Here is a 21,467-nt window from a genome sequence, read left to right on the forward strand (position 1 = left end):
TGTTACGCCTGGAGAATGTTGATTTCGTGCCGCGGTTTTACCACATCGACGGACTTTCCCTTTCTTTTTACTTTTGCTCCCATTATTTCAGGTGTGGAGATCGTTTTGAGGGCGATCCTTTCATCTTCCATTTTCCCCCGAATGTTTTTGGACGTTTTTTAAGTGACCTCTATCTGGGGTCACATTCCGGATTGACCACACAAGGCCGTGGACTCTGCTGGTTCTCCCGACATGGCAGTAAAGTCATCTAGAGAGCCACCAGGGGGCAGAGTGTAAATTTGTTCTTCACCAGAATAGTGTGTGCCGTGTGTGTGTTTGCGTGTGTGTCCAGGATGAGTGAAATATGGTAGCTGGTCTGGAGTCTGCATGCTGTCTGTGTGGATCAGAGCCCCGCCGTGCACTCGCCGTGCCCTCTCACTGCTATTATTAGAACCTGTGCCTGTTGGAGGGACTGGCAGCTCATTGTGAACGCTGCTAAAATGGGCACAGCCATGTATACATACCCTCAGGGTCCATCCCCACCATCCACACACACACACACACACACACACACAGGACTAGGCTCACACACACCTGTGCACAACCGCACACAAGCTCGAAACTCCAGGAAAAGCTCCACAAACCAGGGTGAGAGACGCCAACTCCAGAAAACAAGCCAGGATCAGTGTGTGTGTGCGTGTGTGTACGTGCGTGCGTGCGTGCGTGTGTGTGCGCGTCCGATGAGAGGGTCTGAGGACAAGACGCCCATTGCACATCATTCGTGTGCGTGCGGTTTTGGGAAAAGTATGAGAGAGGCGAGATGGCAGGTAACAGAGAAAGAAGTCTTTACCAAAAACGGTGCTTTTCTCCGCCGCGTGTAAAAACCACGATATCAAAGAGTTCGGCCGCCGATCTGGCCCCACATCAAGCGCTGCCTGCGGGCGAAAGGGAGCGATTAAAAAAAACAGCCGTCATCTCAGCACCGGCAGCGTGAGTGGTATGGCGGAGCGGCAGGGGCGACGGGGTGTCAAGGTAACTTTTCCAGCCGCCTCTTCACCTCTCTGCTGGCTAACAGGAGCCCTGAGCTTCAGGAGCGGAAAGCTATGTCGAAGAAATGTGGCACGTCATGGGAAATACATCCGCGAGTCAATACGAGCCGAGGCGATTGGGTTTAACCTCTCGAGAGGTGGAGATCATGAAGTAAACCTACGCCACAGCTCCCATACGAGGGTCATGACTCCTACCGTGCGTCCGTCGCAGGACACACTTGTCGCTGGGCTCCTTCATGGTGAGCGGGTCAGATAAAACAAGAGGACAAGTGTTGACATGTAAAATAATGAATATTTATTTTCATGATATCATCTGGCCAAAATGTTGTTTGTACCTTTTCAACTCAAAGGAAAAAGTGCACAAAAATTGTATCTGCATAGGAGCTCCTGCTCAGTTGAACACAAGGATAATGAAGGTCCATAAAAACATCAACATTTAAGCTTTTTTTTTATTTTTTACCTGTTTTGTTTTTGCATTTAGTACGTCACTACTGTCTGTCTGTCTGTCTGTCTGTCTGTCTGTCTGTCTGCCTGTCTGCTTGTCTGTCTGCCTGTCTTTCTATCTATCTGTCTATCTATCTGTTTAGCTGTCTGTCTATCTATCTGTCTGTCTTTCTGTGAAAGCTTCTCACAAAAGAGTGATGCCCAGAGAATGACTTATTAAGCAAATGAAGGGTAATTTCCATTTAATCAGTAATTTTGCTTTTTTTTCTTCAGGGCTTTTCATATTCGTCATTCCCTGTCATTTCTACACACGCCCGGCGATGTTCCGAGGCCTCGTCTTCATCTCCACGGTCTTGAAGGAGTAGCGCTCTCCGGAGTGCCCGTCCGTCAGGATGTACCAGGTTCCCCAGTAGATACCGTTGGTCAGGCCGCTGTAGCGCCCGCGGTAGTAGCGTCCGTTCAGGTTGGCCGCCAGGCAGGCGTCGAACCACCAGCCCGCGCCGTAGTACTGCGCACAGCTGCCGGTGGTGTAGCGGTCGTGGTCTCGGTCGCTGGTGCTGAAGGCTCTGCCGTCGTGGTTGTAGCGCTTGCTGTAGCTCAAGGCGTTGCCCGCATCGCCCGAGTACTCCCGCACCGTGAGGCGGTACCTGGGAGAGACGGACAAAGCGGTGAAGTTCGGGAATGTTCATACGGCTCGTTTGCAACATCTGACCCCGCGCAAAGGGAACATACACACGTGTGAACCCAGCCGAAGCGACCCGCTTACGGACCTTATCATCAGAGGTTCATGAGCCCCACGAGCTCTTCCACCGACCTTTGTGCCTCGGGGGCCACTTTGAAGCTGCTGTAGATGGCGTGGCGCCTCTGCTGATGCCAGTCCTCCAGCTCAATGCGGAGCTGGTGCTGCCCGGACGAGGTGAGGGCGTGCAGCGCCGCGTTCCCCAGCCAGTGCTCTCCCTGAAGGGAGCCGAAGCCCTCCCTGTAGTCCCGCCACGTCCGGTTGAAATCCACCGAGCCGTCCTGCCGACTCTGGAACACGGTCCATCCGCCGCCCGTCGTCTCCATGTCACATTTAGCCTGCGTAGATGAGCGGGTGACAGATGCTTCACAGCTCTCAAAGAGAACGAGGAGGGGGATTTGGGGTATGGTTGTTTCTGTATAGGATGTTTATATGTCCAAAATGATATCTCCCAGCGCCTCTCATTCATCTTCCTAATCTCATCTAAATGCCTGCAAATGACCCCTGAGCCATCTGTGCTCTCAGTGGTGATAAAATTTGCGCTGATTGTTGTTATCTAGTGCGTCTATGTTCTGTCACGTGTGATTCTTTATTGTGCGTGTTTATATTTTTGGAATATTTTCTCAGGTCATCAGTGAGACAGCCTGAACATTGAAGCTCTCATCAGTACATCGTGCGATATACCTCCATGGCTGGTTGATTCAGGACGGGCTGGATGGTGTAGATCCCGTTCTCTACGATCCCCAACTTATATATCTCTGCACAGTCTTGCGGGTGGATCCTCGTCAGCGGAGCAACTGCAAACCACACACAGCTCGTACTTATCCAACGTAGGAACTGCTTGGACGAACCAATCATACATGGAAAAAAAAATTATAAATCAAACACATTGATTTCTCTCAGTCCCCCTCACCTGTAGGTGGATAGTGGGTGATGCTCTTCAGCAGCAGCAGCAGATCCTTCTCCCCCTCTCTCCCCACCGCAGCGCCCTCTTTGTACCAGGACAAAAACAACGTTGCATTAAGGACACGACACACCGGGGGGCTTCAAATGACGGCAGTCTTCTGAGATGCTTCGGAGTCAGATCATTTTGTGTAATTGCTCCTCATAAAGGTCTGCACCTCTCGAGGTGTGTGCCTCACCGTGTGTGTGTGTGTGTGTGTGTGTGTGTGTGTGTGTGTGTGTGTGTGTGTGTGTGTGTGTGTGTGTGTGTGTGTGTGTGTGTGTGTGTGTGTGTGTGTGTGTCTGCGTGTGTGCGTGCGTGCACTAGTGTGAACTGAAAGCTTTTCCAATCCACCTCAGAGCACTTACATTCCTATGCACTCACCTCTGACCGACACTTGGCAGGCTTAATTAGGGGTCCAACCCGAAGGGCTGTGTTGTGTTGTGTTTGTGTTTACTGTGTGTGTGTGTGTGTGTGTGTGTGTGTGTGTGCGTGCATGCTTGTGTGTTATGTGTGTGTATTCCTATGGGGGATGGATTGATATGCTACTCACCCAATCGCTTGGCCATCGCCCTGAGAGCCTGGCTGTGGCAGTGGAGGTCACACTCTGTCAGCACAGCTGCCATTAGTGCCAGGATGGCCCTCAGCGAGTCTTTCTCCTGCTCCACCGGTCTCTGGGGGCCCGACGTCCCCTGTAAAGAGCGCATGCAGCGCTGCAGCTGCACCAAGCGCTCTGTGGCGTCCCCCGTCTGCAGTGGCATAAACCACTAACGCGTTATGAAAAAAATCAACTTTTTTTTTTTTTTAATGTTCTATTAAATGCTTTGGTCCATAAGTTGATCAGTAAGTGGCACAAGTGTATGTTCAGTCATCACAGCGCCTCACATACGCCAATCCACAGACACAAAAAAAACAAAAACGGCTCATTGGGTCACTTACACTTACATCATCCATTGTATTAATGTCTCCTGCCCACCTGTTGCCGCATGAGCTCATTACAGGCGTATGATGGGCGGCATTTTAAAACAGCTCTAAATTTACCTCTTCTTTGCTTTGATTGTGTGCCCTGTGCCGTTGTTTGTTAGGCGAGACTTCCAAGTTTAGAGTAACCGAAATCCCAAGAGATCGGAGCAAACCGCCCGATGGCTGCACAGCACGTTGCCTTAACGTCCATGGCGGAGACCTGTTACATCATCCGCTGGTACACTGTCATAGAACAGAAGATCATTTTTACATGATCTTGGCTTTCCTCAAAGATCGCCCGTAGAGTCACGACCAGGTGTGACCCCAAGTCATCTGAGCTAAATCTATTCCCAACATTACGAGACCAACAGGACACGGACTGCAGCCCCACCCTTATGATAGATGTCGCTCACCTTGGGCTGAACAGGGGGAACCTTGGGCTGCAGGACATCCGTCCTGTGCTCCACCCTCCAAGGGGATTCTGAGATGGCTGGGAGGGAGACCACGGTTCTGCAGCCCGTCGTCCCAGCTTGACCCCTACAGGTGGGGATTCCAGGCTGTACCTGTGGCGTTGCCACCAGGCTGTCCCTGCAGGGAGGGTGTGGGCAGGCGTGGGAGAGGACTCCCACCAGCACCGACAGCAGTGGGAGCATTCCAGCAGGGCCGCGGGGAATCATGAGGAGACGAAGATCAATCTTTGGCGAAAAGTGCACTTTTCCTGAGGTCCTGATGCTGGTTCCCACGGAATCGAGGCTCCACCTTGTGCTCCTCTTGTGAATTGGGCAGTGTGTGTGTCTGCTGGTGTGGTTGAGGATGATTCTAGACAAACTCTTCTCTGTCCGCTAGTTTCCAATCTATATGCGCTGCTCTACAGCACCAGGTGTGTTCCTTCTCCTGGCTATAGATAACTACACACTGATCCACTGTTAATGATGATCTTTCCTTATTGTTTACATCTGACTATTGTTGCCACAGCAGGCTTTATGCTCTTCTTTTGCTCATCAATTCATCTTCTTCTTTCCTTCTTTCCGAACTCCATCTCTCTCTCTCTCTCTCTCTGTTACCCCTCTTTCTTTCCCTCTCTCTGTCAGTGAGGCTGCTTTGTCTCAGATTCCTAGATAACTGCGGCACTCTTTGCTGTCTGACACGCACTAATGCACCCACCCCCTGATACAAAGACACACACACACACACATGCACACACGCACGCACACACACACACAGAAACACACATGCATAGACACACACACATTTTGTGAAATTCTTTGACTCATCTCTTTCCCTAAAAGTCACACACCAACTCCCACACACATGCTCACAAATACAAATAGAAATATACAGACAGGATTGGAGGGACCCCGGCGCCCGCCCCCCCCCCCCCACACACACATTTGTTTGTCACTTTTTGATAATGTGCATACATATCAATGCTTGTAGGAAAGACAACACTGCAGGTATGTGTCTGCAAGTGCCAAGCCTGCCATCTCCTCAAATACTGTGTCCATTTTGTCCACCGGCTCTTTTGTACAGAAGTGTTTGTATTTACAAACCGAGTTCCCAACAGGTCATAAAGCCTGGACGCTCAATAGGTGTGAAAAGCCAGGAATTCCTCTCTAAACACCAGAGTCATCCCAGTCGCCAGGAGTCCATGGACACACACACTCCACCTAACTGGGAACACAAACACAGAAATGGATGTTCAGCGCACCACATTCACACACACACACACACACACACACACACACACACACACACAAGCCTGCACACACACACACACACACACACACACACACACACACACACATGCACGCAAGCACACACACACACACACACACACACACACACACACACACACACACACACTCACACAATCTTCACAGGAACCCACTCACCAGTGCATGTGTGTTTCATACATGCCAATAGATCAAAAGTTAGATATACAGATAGATAGATAGATAGATAGATAGATAGATAGATAGATAGATAGATAGATAGATAGATAGATAGATAGATAGATAGATAGATAGATAGATAGATAGATAGATAGATAGATAGATGATAGATAGATGGATAGATAGATAATTGATTTGATGGTTGGATTTCCCATTCCCTCAGTGTAATCCTGCTCCATATACATGTCAAATGACTTGTGCCATTTGATACGACGCTGTCCCCTAGTGGTCATTGTTTTACGTTTGATTTTACAACAATCCTGTCAAGATCTAGAAGAACTGTTTCAATGCCAGGCAATCATGCAGATATCAATTTGGATAAATGTTTAGACAGACAGACAGACAGACAGACAGACAGACGGACGGACGGCCAGACAGACAGAAGACAGACAGATATGCAACTATTGTTGATATCCTGGTATCCATGGTATTGGGCAGAATGGGCGAAGCATGCTGGTTTGGTTGCGTCTGATGTCATCACGCACGCATTGTTTTCAAGGATAGACAGACAGACAGACAGACAGACAGGCAGACAGACAGACAGACAGACGGACGGGTGAACAGACAGACAGACAGACAGGCAGACAGACAGACGGGTGAACAGACAGACGGGTGAACAGACAGACAGACAGACAGACAGACAGACAGACAGACGGGCAAACAGACAGACAGAGAGACAGACGGTCAGACAGACAGGCAGACAGACAGACAGATTAACGCACATCTGCGCCGCTGACATCCTGGCACCATGGGGAGAGGGCAGAGTGGGCGGGCCTTGCTGGGTTGTCTGCGTCTGACGTCATCACGCAAGGATTGTTTTCGAGGAAGAAGTGAAAGGGGAAGAGGGAGAGCGCCGAGGTAACACACTCAGTTCACCGCACACCAGCTCCAACAAAGTGACACATTTTCACACATTTCCCGGGCAATCGTTGACTCGACGTGAGAGCTTATTTCCAGGCATCCATAAAAACAGGAACATTATCTTTTCCGAAGAGCGGAGGCGAGACGTTGTCAGATAACCGTAGCTAACGAGTTAAATGCCAGCGAGCTAGCGTTAGCTACGGTACACGGCGTTAGCCACCAAGCTAGCTAGTTAGCATTCAGAGCGACCCGCGGCCAGACGCCCTCCTTCCTGCCTCGTACAAGTTCTAAGTAAGTTCTCGATACAGCACCAGTGTAATTGGATTTTATTGTTTGCTGAACTCGAACCTAACCCAATTTCATGCTGCCGCCCTCGGTGCCGTCTTCGAGAAACTGGCCGGTTAAAATCACGGCCTCTGGGTTAGCTTGGGTTCTGGTGGATCCCATCAAAAAATGTGAAGCCTGCGTAGGTCGATTACAACATTTTACACCATTGAGAATAAACTCTCACCACCATTACCACGAATTCTAACCGATTAGACTTGATAAAGACACACCATACCGATTACAGACACTAACTACACTATAACATATCCCTACAGTATATATCGTGTTATAACATTTTACTCATCACCTTGATACACATCATATATTAACAGATTTTTATTACATTCGCAAATGTGCACAATGTTTTCGACAGTGTGGATTGGGGTTTATTGTAATTTCAATTTAAAGTTTCTTATATATTGACGCATTTTATTTATTTTGGGTGATTTCCATTTCTTTATGTCATTGCCATTTTCTATTTTCATATCTATCCACATAGGTCAGAATATCCCTGTCGGTAAACCCGGCCTCAAAGACAACGAATAGACATTTTGTTTCTTGAGGTTTTACGACTAGGATGGATTTTACCCATGTCTCATGTGTTTCTGCTTTGTGGTTTTCTTACCATCATTCCATGACATGAGTACTTCTAAATCTACAGCCTTACATAACACTTTAATGATCCCTGGTGGCTCTGCCCGGCAAAATTAAACACTTTTCAAAACTGGCTCTACAGTAATGAAATATTCCATTGTGGTGTCATGACTTATTAACTGTTTGTCACCCCCCAATATGGCTTTTCTTAACTTTATAATATGCTTCCTCTTTTCTCTTTTCCCTTTTTGCGAGGAGTTGATTTGCAGTTTCTTTCTTCAAATTCTGTTTGTCGTTGTGGCTCTGATGCTCTTTTGTCGACCTGAGAGCATAACAGGGAATGTTTTCCTGCGACATGGATAGAGAGGGATTGCGCAACGTGCTAACTTGGGAAACCTATTCTATATTTGGTAGAAAGATGCTTCTGAGTTGTTGCGTAAATGCAAATGAGATGTGACCAGTCACAGCTATCACCTACAATTTCAAATTCGTAAATTACTGGAAACAATTGAGTTTTCTGTTCTCGTTTTAAGAACTGAAACTCAGACGTCTGCCAAAAGCAATGCCAATCAGTCTTCCAAACTTGTAACTTTCCTGTATTTTAATTTCTTCATTTCCTCAATTCATTTCCTTAAATTAGTTGCAATTTCTCATTGCAACAGTCACAAGAAATATTTGTAAATGACAGACAAATCAAGAGTTATTCTTGCCGGTACAGAGGGGGAAAAAATGTATATCTGGTTGACATATGGCTGGCGAGGATTTATTTATTTGGCTTTTTTCCCCACAAACTTCCTGGGAGATGGTAATCCAAGCATGACTCATTATCATGTGGGACGAGAAATATGTTAAGTCCACACATCTAGTATACACAAAAAGATCTACATTTTAAGTTCTCATTAGTTAAACTAGAGTTTAAGAGGACACAAGATCACAGTTGGTCTTAGTGAATCTATATAAAATCTGTATAGAAAGAGAAGTTGCACTGTCAGGTGTTAATAGCCTGAGCTATGCCTATGCCTAAATCTATCGGTGAGTCATAATTGAATATTACTATTCATCATCTTTCAGGGGTATTATAAAGAAAAGATAGAAAATCAAATTTATAGGCCTAATTAATGTTAAAGTTATGAGCCAACATCTTTCATGTGAAAATATAATGCTTGAATTTTTAGTAAAAACAATAGAAGTGTAGTCCAACATTATTACTTAAATTACGACACAGTTCAACTGGTTTAGATTATTTAAACATTGGGTTTTAAATCTACAAGAAATCATGATATATAAATATATCTATCATTGTCATGTAAAACTCTTTATGAAAGTGAATCAGCCAACCTACATAAATTCTACCCTGAGAGCAGCTTTTCTTTTTTTTTTGTACTTCAGATGGATTCTTGGAGCTTCACAGCAGAGTGGCTGCTGGAGTTCTTCCTGAAGTCGAATAAATGACCCTTGTCCGTGTACTTTAGCAGCTCTTCAAATCTAGTGAAGACATTCTTTTGGGTGGACATAGACCCCTTTCCCACTGCACCCCAAACCCGGCAACACCCGTTAACATCCGGCATTGGTCACCAGTGGGAAAGGAAGAACCTGGGTCAAATGACCCTTCAATAGACCCGGGCTTTAATTGGCTCCACCTCTGATCAACTCTAATGTGAACAGGACACCCTGGTCACCCAGCTTATTTTAGCCCCTTTACCTGCGCGATGCACGCATTGAAATTCCGGCTGTTGGCGCGTTAATAGACAGGAATAACCGTGTATCATTCAATCATTTCAAGTCCCAATTAGATTCCAAAATCAGAAGTTAGCATGTAGTATCCTTGCGCAGGTGCCCACCTCCATGCTGCTTCTACTGTAGTGTTGGGTCGTTCATGAACGATCCGTTTCTTTTGAAGGGCTCGAAATACTTTTTTTTCCCCCAAGCTTTACAGTTTTATGTCGTTGTTTGTTTAAGTTGCTGTCTCCACTACTGTTTATTCCCAATCACACTGGCACCATGACATGCCCCTTTCCCAATGTGTTCATGGCGTCGAACGTGACAAACCAGGGAAAAAATTTAATTCCTCCTGGCAGCGGGAAAGGTGTTTATTTTTAGCCTATTTTTAGCCTATTTTTAGCGGACTGACCCCGGGCGTATTTTGGTGTGAAAACAGTATTAGTAGTAGGGTTTTTAAAAGGCTTCATGTTTCTATGTTGATCCTGACTTGAGGCTTTGATTAATCATTCGTGACTCCAGGAAATACAAATGGTGACCTGTCTAGAGCATATGTGTTCTGTTCTGACAAAATACTTACCTCAAAAACATACCATTGAAGCTAAAGTGTTATTGCTGCATTTTATTAAGTTCAGTCTAGAAATATTACAGTTAAGCATAACTTGACGTTGCACCACTTTGACCATGAATAACTCGTTTTTTCCATTATTAACACAGTCAATAGCTGCATGTCTGGCGGTTGACATGCCAGAGATAAACCAGTCTGTACATATAAAATAGATAAAGAACATTTTGGTATATTGCTTCCAACGTGCCCACCCACAAAGAGGGATCCAAACCATAGTTTATTTTTCTTGATGTGATTGTTGCAGCCTATGAGTCCCTTATTGTCCTTGGTATAAGGCATTTTCCAAACGAATTATTGTGTCATGAAATGTTTTCTGTATTTCAAGATCTAATATAAGCGATACCAAATGTTCTGGCGTTTGATTGGCATCAATTACATTGCATCATCCTTTGCTGACCCTCTTACACAACCACAACTGAATAAAAAGTGGACTATATTTGCTGTATCCTGTCTTTAAGAGTAACTTAGCTAGAAGCTTAGTAGGGGGGGGGTGCTAGTTTGTCACGTTTAAAGAAACGGCTCTTGTGCAAATGGCTGTGACCGACATAGTGAAACCCCGAAGCCCTCATGCTTATTTCCTGTGTGCGTACAGCAGAGAGAAGGAATGATGTGTTCCGCGTGATTTGACTGACCGCTTCAAAAGCACATGACTGCGATGAATGGAGTTCAAACTTGAGCAGTCTAGGGCAGTATATTTGTAGGCTAATGTTTGTATGGGGAGGGGTGTACGCATATCAGTATTTTCCAAATTAGTTGCATTTCTTGAAATTGGGTGAGAACCCTTAATTAATAAACGGACGAGCAAGATTGCAGACTCTCCTGTGAATGCTTAACATTCTTGAGTTTGTCATTTTTTCTTTCTACAGCATTGGCAAAATGACATCCAGGAAGAAAGTGCTTCTGAAAGTCATCATCCTGGGTGACTCTGGGTGAGTGGAATACCCACATTTACTTTGCTACCATGCACGGCAGGAGAATTTATACAAGTAATAACTAAAAAAAACAACAAAAAAAACTTTTTTGGGCATGAACATTTTTTCCTTTCTGAGATTAAGCTATTTCAAAGTACTTTGAACTTCTCCCACGTCACGTCTTCCACTTTATACTTTATAAATACAATGTGAAGGACGGCTAGAATTTTCACTCAAACATTGAACTACACATTAAAATTCACTTTATAAATTACAAACATTCATACATTCAATGCTTTCAACTAAAACTCATGAAGAAATGTTCTTAAATATTGGCTTTACTATTTTGTTTTTGTTATTATTAAAATGAACAAGTCTGTAATTCTGTAAGTATAATTCTCGAAGTATATAGTATATAGGCGTCGTCAGTCTGTCACCTGATGACGCCTTCAGTTTTGATTGGTCTTGTACCAACCGTCTGCTTCCGTCAATCTCTTTGATAGTGTTGGCAAGACCTCCCTGATGAACCAGTATGTAAATAAGAAGTTCAGTAACCAATACAAAGCCACAATAGGAGCAGACTTCTTGACCAAGGAGGTGATGGTGGATGACCGACTCGTTACAATGCAGGTGCTGTGCAACTCAAATATATATATATGTGTATATATATGTTTTTTTAAATATGTCAAAGAAAAGCTTGGAATATGAAACATGATCTTGTATCTAAATCAGCCTTGTACTATGTGTCATGCCTATGTTTGAAGGCTAAGCCGTGCAGTCCTTCTCACATGGATCTTTGTTGACCTTAGACATAGGAAGACAAACAAAACATGCAACTACTGTTTTATCGTTGAATTGGTCAGAAACGAGGTATCATCAACAAACACTTAACACAGTGTCTTGGAGCTCATGTATACAGCATGGCACAATATGTATCAAGGCTAGTTTTATTATACTACATATATTGTACATCAAGAATCTTGCATAAGTCAGCTTTAAATAGTAGAGATTAAGACAATGGCGTGGTGAGATGGATAGGTGGATGGATGGAGGGAAACATACAGAGTCAAATTTCAGATTTACTGCACTATCTTTACTTATTTTCTGAAAGGCCCGGTTGGTTGTTAGCATGGCTCGCCAACCATTCCCAAACACTGCCTGACTCACTTTGTGCCGGGAGTCAGATTGAGAACGGGAGTGTTCGTGGTGTCATCCTCTCCTTTCTCTCTTCCCGACTCACGGCCAGATCTGGGACACCGCCGGCCAGGAGCGGTTCCAGTCCCTGGGTGTCGCCTTCTACCGCGGCGCCGACTGCTGCGTGCTGGTGTTCGATGTGACCGCCCCAAACACCTTCAAGACTCTGGACAGCTGGAGGGACGAGTTTCTGATCCAAGCCAGTCCCCGGGACCCCGAGAACTTCCCCTTCGTGGTACTAGGCAACAAGATCGACTTGGAGAATAGACAAGTAAGTATGAATGACTAATATGCGTCATGGCTCTACTGGTTTTATCTTGAGAACATAATACCAGAGCTGATACCATGTTGACAACAAAATGTTGTTGGGTTCCTGGTTTTCCTGTTTATTTTTTTAATCTTAGTGACAGATTTCATGATCTATCAGATTTTATTTATAACAAACCAAGGGAATACACAAGCTAATGAAAATGAGAACAACTCAACAAATTGTTGATCGCAATATTATTCTAAATCTTGGTGTAACAGAAATTTTCAGAACCTAGGTGGTCAGTTGGTTTTCCTAAAAAAAAGCTTTTTCATACATATAAAAAAAAAAAAAAAAGATTATCCAATCAGAGGTAAAGAGAAACCTATCTAATTGAATAAATATTACTGCCTATTCTACTGTGCCTTCTTTGATTGATTGCCATGTTGACTACTACTGCCAAACCTGATGAAAATACCCTTGTGTTGTGTTTAATTCTTTCTTTCTGTGGACACAGGTAACAACCAAAAGGGCTCAGGCGTGGTGTCAAAGCAAGAACAACATCCCATACTTTGAGACCAGCGCCAAAGAAGCCATCAACGTTGAACAGGCATTCCAGACGATCGCACGCAACGCCCTCAAACAGGTAGGTGGTGAAGGAGGGCGGCGGCGCGGGCCGTGTCTCCGGGGTTACCGTTAACCATGGTTTCTTGCGGTCGCCCCCCGCAGGAGACGGAGGTGGAGCTGTACAACGAATTCCCGGAGCCGATCAAACTGGACAGGAATGACAGGGCGAAGCCGTCGGCGGAGAGCTGCAGCTGCTGAAGGGCGACTCGGACCACCTTTTCTCTGGCTGTCCGGAAAAACAAACCCGTCCCCGCGTCACCCTCCTGGGGAAAGGATTTCCCCGCTGGTCTTCCTCTTTTATGCCACTGTCCATGTCATCGAGAGCCGCCACTCAGTATGCTGCACATTCATGGATGTATCCCCACACGTAGTGCTCACGTCACACTAGAATACTCTGTCATAAATGTGCTGACAAATCCGGTGCCCAAATATTGTGTGTGGGGTGAATGACACCCTTTAGAACCTCACAGTTCCCCCGTGCTGCCTGACTCTGGCCCTGGTCCCTCACGGTGAAGGGGCTGCGTGGAGCCTTGTCCAGAGGGACAGTGGGAGCTCTGGACGTACGGGCTGACACTGTTATGTTGAATGATGTTGGCTACGGTCAAAGTCACAATTATATTATTCTCCTTTCCCCTTTCCTGTTCCTTGAAAGTGTTTGCTTTCTATGGCCTGTTTGCCTAAAAACAATAATGATAAACTATATCTATATCTATATCTATATATATATATATCTATATCGATATATATATATATATAATATGTGTGTATGTATGTATGTATACCATTTGGCTGGTGAAGTAATTTCGAAAGCCACTCTGAAACACATCTTTGTCTTTGCACTTTTTTTAATGTTTTTTTTTTTTTTTTGTTGCCTTTAAACGCTGATTATATATATATATAGGGACGGCTGATTTGGGCAATGTCTGCCATTGCACCGTTATGGTAAGATTAATGACATCTCCTTATGTATTTCGCATCAAATTCCATAGAGAATCTGTTCAACACCTGGCTGATTCTTTTGCTCCGCCCCTTGACGCCTGCGTGTAGATGGGTGGAGGTCATAGAAATATTTCTACCTAGATAATGCCAATAAAACATGAATAGATTTGAGATATTAATACTATTTGCCTTTACGTAATAATACATGTACTGCTACTATTACTGCTGTATGTATTCTGTCCATCAGGAATCATTCACTGCTATGGAATTACACTGTCACCAACACAGCATACACCTGTCTACTGTCCTCCATCTTTGTTATTGCTGTCATCTCTACGCTTGTAGCTCAGGTTGGCTAAGTACTTTATTACTTTTTAACAGATTGCGTATACATGGTACAGGTGAGAAAGCGATGGATTGAACAACAGTGGACATTGTTTCATTTCATCCAAGCAATCGATTTTGCCATTATAATCAACCTTTTCCTGGAAGAAAAAAAAAAATCACAGCAATGCCAATGATGATGTTGTTGGGGGAAAAAAAAAATCGATGTCAAATAATAAAATTCTTGAATATATCAAGTGTTGCATTGTTTGGAGTCGCTCGCTCGGTTCCCGTTTTGTGAACAACGTTTATCACTTAATTCCTCGAGCTCAGCTTGTCCACACTCGTTAAAAACAATGATCTAAGTGGCAACGAGTCATGCGGCCAGATCGACTTTCATGCCTTAACCTGGAGATGTTGGTTTCACGCGGGGAGCCAGCGGCGTCCCCCCGGTGACCCCGCGCTCCGGGACGTCCCTCCACGCGCTCCTTTCCGTGGCCTCGGCGGCGGCGCGGCGCTTACTTCCGGTTTCCCGCGGAACGGCTCGGGCGCTCCACTTCCGCCTCGAGCCGCCCGCTCCGCGTCCAGACATGGTGAGGCTCCTCACTTAACGCCCCCCCCCGGCGCGGCTCCCCGGCCAGGGGGCGACAAGCGGCTGTTTCGCCGGCTCCCGGCGAACCGTCGCCTGCGAGCTTCGCGCACCAGGCGCCGCCTCCTTGTCCGGTCCTCGGAGCGTTGGCGTCGTTTGAAACGTCTCGGTGTGGCTAGCTTGCCGGCTAACGTTAGCGAGCGGTCCGTCGCCCAGAGAAACGACGGATAAACAGCGGGTAGTGGCTCGTAAACCTCGCCGACGTCGCGCCGAGCTCTCGGTGTCACCACAGCGGCCGACCAGCGTTGTGACGATGTGTTTCAACCGTTCCGCGGGGCAGGGAAGCCGGTTGACGGCGGAGGAAGGAGACGGCGGCTGGTGACGTCACGGCCGCGTCCTCCGGCCGGGGACGCGGAGACGCGTCCGAACCGCTGACGTCTGAATAAAGATGCAGACGTCACGGCAGGAGCGGTCGATGCGCCGTGAATGAACACCACCTGCCTGTTTCTACACTGGCACTGCCCTGTTGTCGAATGAAGTCGCATCACGGTGCGGGATATTATAGAGACTGTTCCTGTACAAAAGGGGGGTTGTGTGTTGACCCCCTGTGCTCTGTGGGTTTGTTGTTGATCCTCTTAAAACAAAACAGTTATTACGTTCACACCCCCTGAAATGGTGCAAACGTCCTGTTAATGACACAGTGACGCTGGACTGTGAATCCTTTCGCAGGGGACCCCACGTCGAGAAACGCTGATCTTATTCAATGTGGGATTTTCTTGCGAGCTACAGTATTTATTCAGGGTATTGAATCACCATCTGACTCAAAATATGAGTCAGAGGGTATCACATAAGTTTGTAATTTGTGGTTGAAGGCAATTACAGCATAAAACACAACTAAAGCTCAATCGCTGGCTTTGTAAATCACTTGTCAAGACAAGTAGTGGTGACATAGCTTTTCACTATTTGATTATTCCCTGTATTGATCTCAAGTGGTGGTCGGATGGTGACTCAGTATTTTATTTGGGTTGAGGTTCAGATGCCATTGTCAAACAAATAGTCACGCCTGGCGTCAAGTTCAGATACACACGCAGGAAGTCAAGGTTACTTTGTCATGGTTGCTGTGTTGCCACAGTTACCTTCTGCGTCACATCGTGAGCTGAGCTTTTAGTGTGAGGGATATTTTGGGGTAGTGACAAGTGTAGTGCATCACAGCAACCTACTGACTTTATTAGGCTGTGATGAAACAGGTGTAACAGTTAAAAATGTAGTTTGATTATGTGTGAGCTTTGCCAGAGTTGGGCGGTCTAAGCTTGTATTATTTCTAATGGAGCCTCTTTAGAATTGTGGTTTGTGGTTGCCATGAGACAGAGGTACAGTATGTGCGTAGTAGAAGTCTCCCTGTACTGTATTTTGTTTGAGGCGAAAGACATTACTTGGGGGGTATATTTTAATGCAGTAGCCTGTAAAGTACCAACACCACAACATTCTATGAAGACATTTTGTGTGTTGTCTTCTGGTTCCGGGCCTTCTGTAAAATAAAAATAAAAAGGTAAAAATTGCGTCGCCGTCCGTCGGTTCTTCACCGAATGACCACCGTTACAAAAGCAAACTACCAGCGGTGGTAGTGACTTGGACCCATGAAATTCTTCATCCGCTTGGGGCAAATCAAAGCATCTTATCAGGACCAACCTTAAATACAGGTCCGGTACAGGTCAATAGTACCGGCCTTTTTTACATTCTCTGACGTCACAAGAATCCTTCTCTTTCCTCTCAGACGGCGACCTTGCGTCCGTACCTCAACGCTGTGCGTGCCACCCTGCAGGCCGCGCTCTGCCTGGAGAACTTCTCCTCCCAAGTAGTGGAGCGCCACAACAAGCCCGAGGTGGAAGTACGGTGAGTCGCTCTGTCATGGTCGGACGCGATGCGTCAACTCACCATCTGGGTTCATACAACGAAATACAGTGACCTGCAGGGTTCTTACCAGGTCCTTGAAGTGCTTGAATGTCATCCTTAGAAATTGAAGTACTGGAATACCTTGGAAAATAGACCCTTGAAAAAACATCATAATTGAAAACCTGTGATATTCCCCCTGGTTTTGTCGTTGAAGTTGTAAAGTAATTACGAGGGGTGGCTCTTGTCCTCAGTGGAAAGGAAGAACCCGGGTGAAATGACCCTGCAATAGACACAGGTTTTAATCGATTCTGGCTCCAATTGGCTCCGACGTGAACATGACACTCGGGTGGACCTGCTCATTTTGCAGCCCGAGCCCAGCGTCCGGCAGCACGCGAAACAAAACAACACATAAGAAGACTCCTCCGGCCGAGTCCGGCCCCTCAGCGATAACGGGGCTGATAAGGCCTGGTACAGCCAGCGCCGCCACCTGCGGCCCTTTGCTTAGCCACGCCCCCTCGTCTGCCACAGACACTTAAAATAGTAGATGGCAATGACATTAAGGATTATATAGAATTCAATTTTGTATTGCCCCAATGACCCTTGGATCAAAAACATTGGCAGTGTTCTCGAATTTTTTCCACTGTGTGTGTTCCCCTCCAGGAGTAGCAAGGAGCTGCTTCTCCAGCCGGTGATCATCAGCCGCAATGACAGGGAGAAGGTTCTGATCGAGGGCTCCATCAACTCTGTCCGCGTCAGCATCGCTGTCAAGCAGGTTGGTGCTCACGGGGCACGTTGAGCCTTCTTACTGGTCCATGAGTTGTCATACAGATAATTGTGAATAACAATTTTATTATGTTTAATTAACAAACAATAATGAATACGTCGCTTATGAAGAAGAATCTATTGACATTGAACATAAGGAACATACAAATTTGTTCATTATAGTCAACTAGTTTCCTTCCTAATTCATTTCAACATTAGTTTAAAATTCCTCTCGACATTTGGGTGAAAGGAATGTAATGATTTTATAAAGATTGCAATCATATAACAACTCTTAATTGCTTGTCTTATTTATGTGTGTGTGTATAATTGTATAATATGTATTTCTTTTTTTTTTTACTTCAAGGCAGATGAGATTGAAAAGATTCTGTGCCATAAATTCATGCGCTTTATGATGATGAGAGCGGAGAATTTCTTCATCTTGAGGAGGAAACCAGTTGAGGTATGAGGAAATGGACAATATTACACACATTGTGACAGCGACGTGGGTGCTTTGGGTCTCGATGGCCACGGTCTGCGGCCTTTTTTTCCAGTTATAAAAGTGCAGATTGTAAGCTTTCAAATGGTGTGTCATACTTTGAAACGTGAGGATGTTTGGATAAGATATACTTACGTGAACGTCGGTGCACCTCAACCCCTCCAGCAGAGAAAATGCTCAGAGGCAGGGGTCGGGAGGGAACGCTGGACGACGTCGGCGTCATTGCCGGTGGTTTTAAAGTGTGTGGAGTATAAAAAGTGATAAATCTATGATGCTCTCCATATATATCTTATGGATGTATTTTCTTTTAATATTTATTTAAATCATTGATTTATAAAAAAAACATTGGACAATGCATAATTCAAGTTCGAGAGATTTTTCCAGCTAATCCTTTTAATTTTAAGTTTATTTCTTTTCATTCTAGGTTGATGCTCACTATAGAAGCATGACCCCCTCTATTGCTCTGTAACTTGTAAACGTTGCCATTTCCGTACTTGATAACAATGATGGTTTTGAGAAGGTGGCACTGCTCAGAGCGTGATCACCGGTGCATTCTGGGAGTCGGTGTTTTCTGGGCGCCACCATAAAAATGAGAGCTTCCTCCGCCGTCTCCCCCTGACCCATAACAACACAGAGATTTAACCTTGTCACACAGAAGTGACATTTCCTGCTTCCGTTGTTTTATCTGTTGTTGTTGTTTTGTAAATAACATTGCTCAGGAAGTGACATCACTTCTTCTTCTTCTTCTTCGTGTGCTCTGGTGCGTTGCGGCACAACACTGTTATTGAAATATATATATATATATTTTTATTTTTTATTTTTTTTTTACCATACGAAGATCTGGTGTAGTCCGGGTGAATTCAAACCTTGTTCTAATCAAAACGGTTTGAAATTCTGACTTGACATCACACGGAATACAGAGGGACGGCCGTGATGTGCACGTGTGCGTCGGAGGAGCCGTACGAGCGCCGGAGGAGCCGCTGTTCCCACTTCAACCACGGGCGAGAAGCCCCAAAACTCCTGTTTTGAGGAAAGGTTGAGAGATTGGAAGAGAAAAAGAGCCAACTTGCGCAACGCGCGGAACTTTCATTCATCATTGGTGGAAAAAAACAAGCACGTGTTTGCAATGACGCCGTGTTGCATTTTGTTTATGGGATGGATTTCAAACGAAACTCTGGAACAACAGCCGGCGAAGGCAAAGATGCAAATAGATAACCGCGCCCCCGGGCTGAGGCACAAAGAAGAAGAACAAGTTTATTTGGTGACAAACTACAAGTATTGAGATCGTAAAACTGTTGTTTGTAATGTTGAGTGTGTTCTTCAGCATTTAAACTAAAAAAACAAGACGTTAAAAAAAATATACTTTTGTGTCGTTTCGACTGGTTGCCGACTGGTTCCCTTTTCACCAGACGCCGTCCCATTTGCACTTGATGGTGACTGGTTTTTAACCAAACGTCGTCTTGTCTTTTGGTGGATGGTCTTTCCAGGGCTACGACATCAGCTTCCTCATCACCAACTTCCACACAGAGCAGATGTACAAGCACAAGTTGGTCGACTTTGTCATTCATTTCATGGAAGAAATCGACAAGGAAATCAGCGAGATGAAGCTGTCCGTCAACGCCAGGGCCCGAATTGTTGCCGAAGAGTTCCTGAAAAATGTGAGTTTTGATTCGTGTTTTTTTTAATTTTTTATTCGCAGTCTTACTTTAATATTTAACAGAATTTAACATTGATTGTATGGTGTAAAACCTAGAATAACACTTTTTAATATGAGGTTTTCATTCAGCTGTTTCAAAACTCAGGTTCAATTCAAATATCTATTTTTCTGCATTTGTAAAATGAGTCATTTAAATTCAAACGCGTCATCAGCTCTGGTGCTAAAACAAAATGCAGATGTTTTCAGATCTAATGGGTTTTACTGGCTCCTGTTTAACATTTCCACAGTTCACATTGAAGATCAGGTGAATAAATTCACTCCCGGTCACCGTTCTTTTTAGTTCTGGGACGTTGGAGCGAGCCGGGCACAGCCGTCAAAACCGTTTGTACTGAGACAACGGTGCATGTGCAACTCTGCACATCTTGTACTTTGCGTCGGGAACGATCCGGATGAAATGTCAATCAAATCCCCATAATCAGTCGGGATCGTGTGTTTCGTCTCGGATGACGACAGACTGCGTTTGGAGGGAACGTCCTGTGGGCGTCGGCACAAGATGGAGAAACTGGATCCACTTCATTAGATGTAGAAACGTTGGTTCGGCCAAACGATCTTGAAACGAAACTACTTTTTAACGTTATATTTTAATATTTAATATAATTCACACTCGTGTATGACAGGGCGTCATTATTCTGTCCAATTGAGAACATTTAACTAAATGTGTTGTTTTTCGGGAACAGAAAATGGCCGAGGAATGCCGTGTCATTCGTTTTCTCAAAGCGCCGAACAACTGAAATCCACTTAAACAGAAACGGAGTAAAAAAAATAAATAAAAAAATCAAAACAAACAATTTCACGACACTTGCAACATTTTTCCTTTATTGAAGAAATCAGCGCGGCCATTTAAAGTAACGGCTAAAACCAGCGTTTCCCCACGATCAGGACAAGAGCTCCAGGTCCTCGTGGACGGTTTATCTCCCTGCTCCAAGTCTGTGGTTCTGACGTCGCTTGGTTTTTAACTCTTTCAGTTCTGAGACGCTGGATCCCAGGGCGGCGCCGCGGGAGACGAGCTCATCGGCCGCGCCCAGTGCGGGAAAAAGAAGAAGAAGTAAAGATGTATGTGGTCCACGGGTTGTCGCCCCTGATCTCGGTCTCCTGTGCTTAAAAACGTTGGTGCTTGTACATAATGAATCTTCACTGCCTCTTCATTTCTGCCTTCGCAGCGGAAAATAAAATCAGGGCAGGTCTGTTTTTTGTTTTTTTGTTTTTTTTTGTATTATAAACCAATAACTGATCAATGTTGTTGAGCACAGGGATACAAGGATTCATTTCCGATAACTTAATCTTCTTTTTTTATAAATATAAAAATATATGCACATTAAACTTTTTGTTATGTCAGACCTTAAATCATAAGGCCGATGTAATGGTGCAAAGGTTTCTTGTCTTAGTACACAGAGTAGTCCCTATTGGAAATGAAAAGAAATATCACAGCTGTGATAAATAAATACATTCTATCATGCGCTTGTCTTTTTGTCTTTATTCCTTGTTTAAAACGTCGTGTTACAGGATGAAGACGGTTGCAGAAAGAACAACAAGGTTTCATGTCTGAGTCCTCACGTGTCTCTCCCCCTTG

At 45.0% G+C, this 21,467-nt stretch overlaps 3 protein-coding genes across 4 annotated transcripts; 2 read left to right on the forward strand and 1 right to left on the reverse strand.

The window, feature by feature from the left end:
* Nucleotides 1–1,776: 1,776 nt before the first annotated feature.
* LOC307230716 (fibrinogen-like protein 1) lies at nt 1,777–4,892 on the reverse strand (the record flags this gene model as incomplete). The annotated part of the gene is made up of 6 exons (XM_080001152.1): nt 4,531–4,892; nt 3,708–3,903; nt 3,125–3,202; nt 2,896–3,008; nt 2,287–2,549; nt 1,777–2,119 (listed from the first exon to the last, which is right to left on the reverse strand). The coding sequence occupies exons 1-6, from the start codon at nt 4,792–4,794 to the stop codon at nt 1,777–1,779; spliced, it is 1,257 nt and encodes a 418-aa protein (XP_079857278.1). The 5' UTR covers nt 4,795–4,892.
* A 2,003-nt stretch (nt 4,893–6,895) lies between these two features.
* On the forward strand, nt 6,896–14,693 carry LOC307230465 (ras-related protein rab7-like). 2 transcript variants are annotated; one of them, XM_080000881.1, is made up of 6 exons: nt 6,896–6,927; nt 11,065–11,127; nt 11,613–11,739; nt 12,356–12,574; nt 13,068–13,196; nt 13,280–14,693. In XM_080000881.1, exons 2-6 carry the CDS (start codon nt 11,075–11,077, stop codon nt 13,373–13,375), a joined length of 624 nt encoding a protein of 207 aa, XP_079857007.1. In that variant the 5' UTR covers nt 6,896–6,927; nt 11,065–11,074; the 3' UTR covers nt 13,376–14,693. The 2 variants fall into 2 exon arrangements, with proteins under 2 accessions (XP_079857007.1, XP_079857008.1); XM_080000882.1 differs by having other exon boundaries at nt 6,899–7,221.
* Nucleotides 14,694–14,812: 119 nt separating this feature from the next.
* arpc4 (actin related protein 2/3 complex, subunit 4) lies at nt 14,813–21,000 on the forward strand. Its single transcript, XM_080000883.1, has 6 exons — nt 14,813–15,033; nt 16,804–16,922; nt 17,583–17,694; nt 18,049–18,144; nt 19,668–19,838; nt 20,863–21,000. The coding sequence occupies exons 1-6, from the start codon at nt 15,031–15,033 to the stop codon at nt 20,866–20,868; spliced, it is 507 nt and encodes a 168-aa protein (XP_079857009.1). The 5' UTR covers nt 14,813–15,030; the 3' UTR covers nt 20,869–21,000.
* The last annotated feature ends 467 nt before the right edge of the window (nt 21,001–21,467 follow it).

The sequence above is a fragment of the Zeus faber genome (assembly GCF_960531495.2).
Source record: "Zeus faber genome assembly, chromosome: 5".
NCBI lineage: Eukaryota > Metazoa > Chordata > Actinopteri > Zeiformes > Zeidae > Zeus > Zeus faber.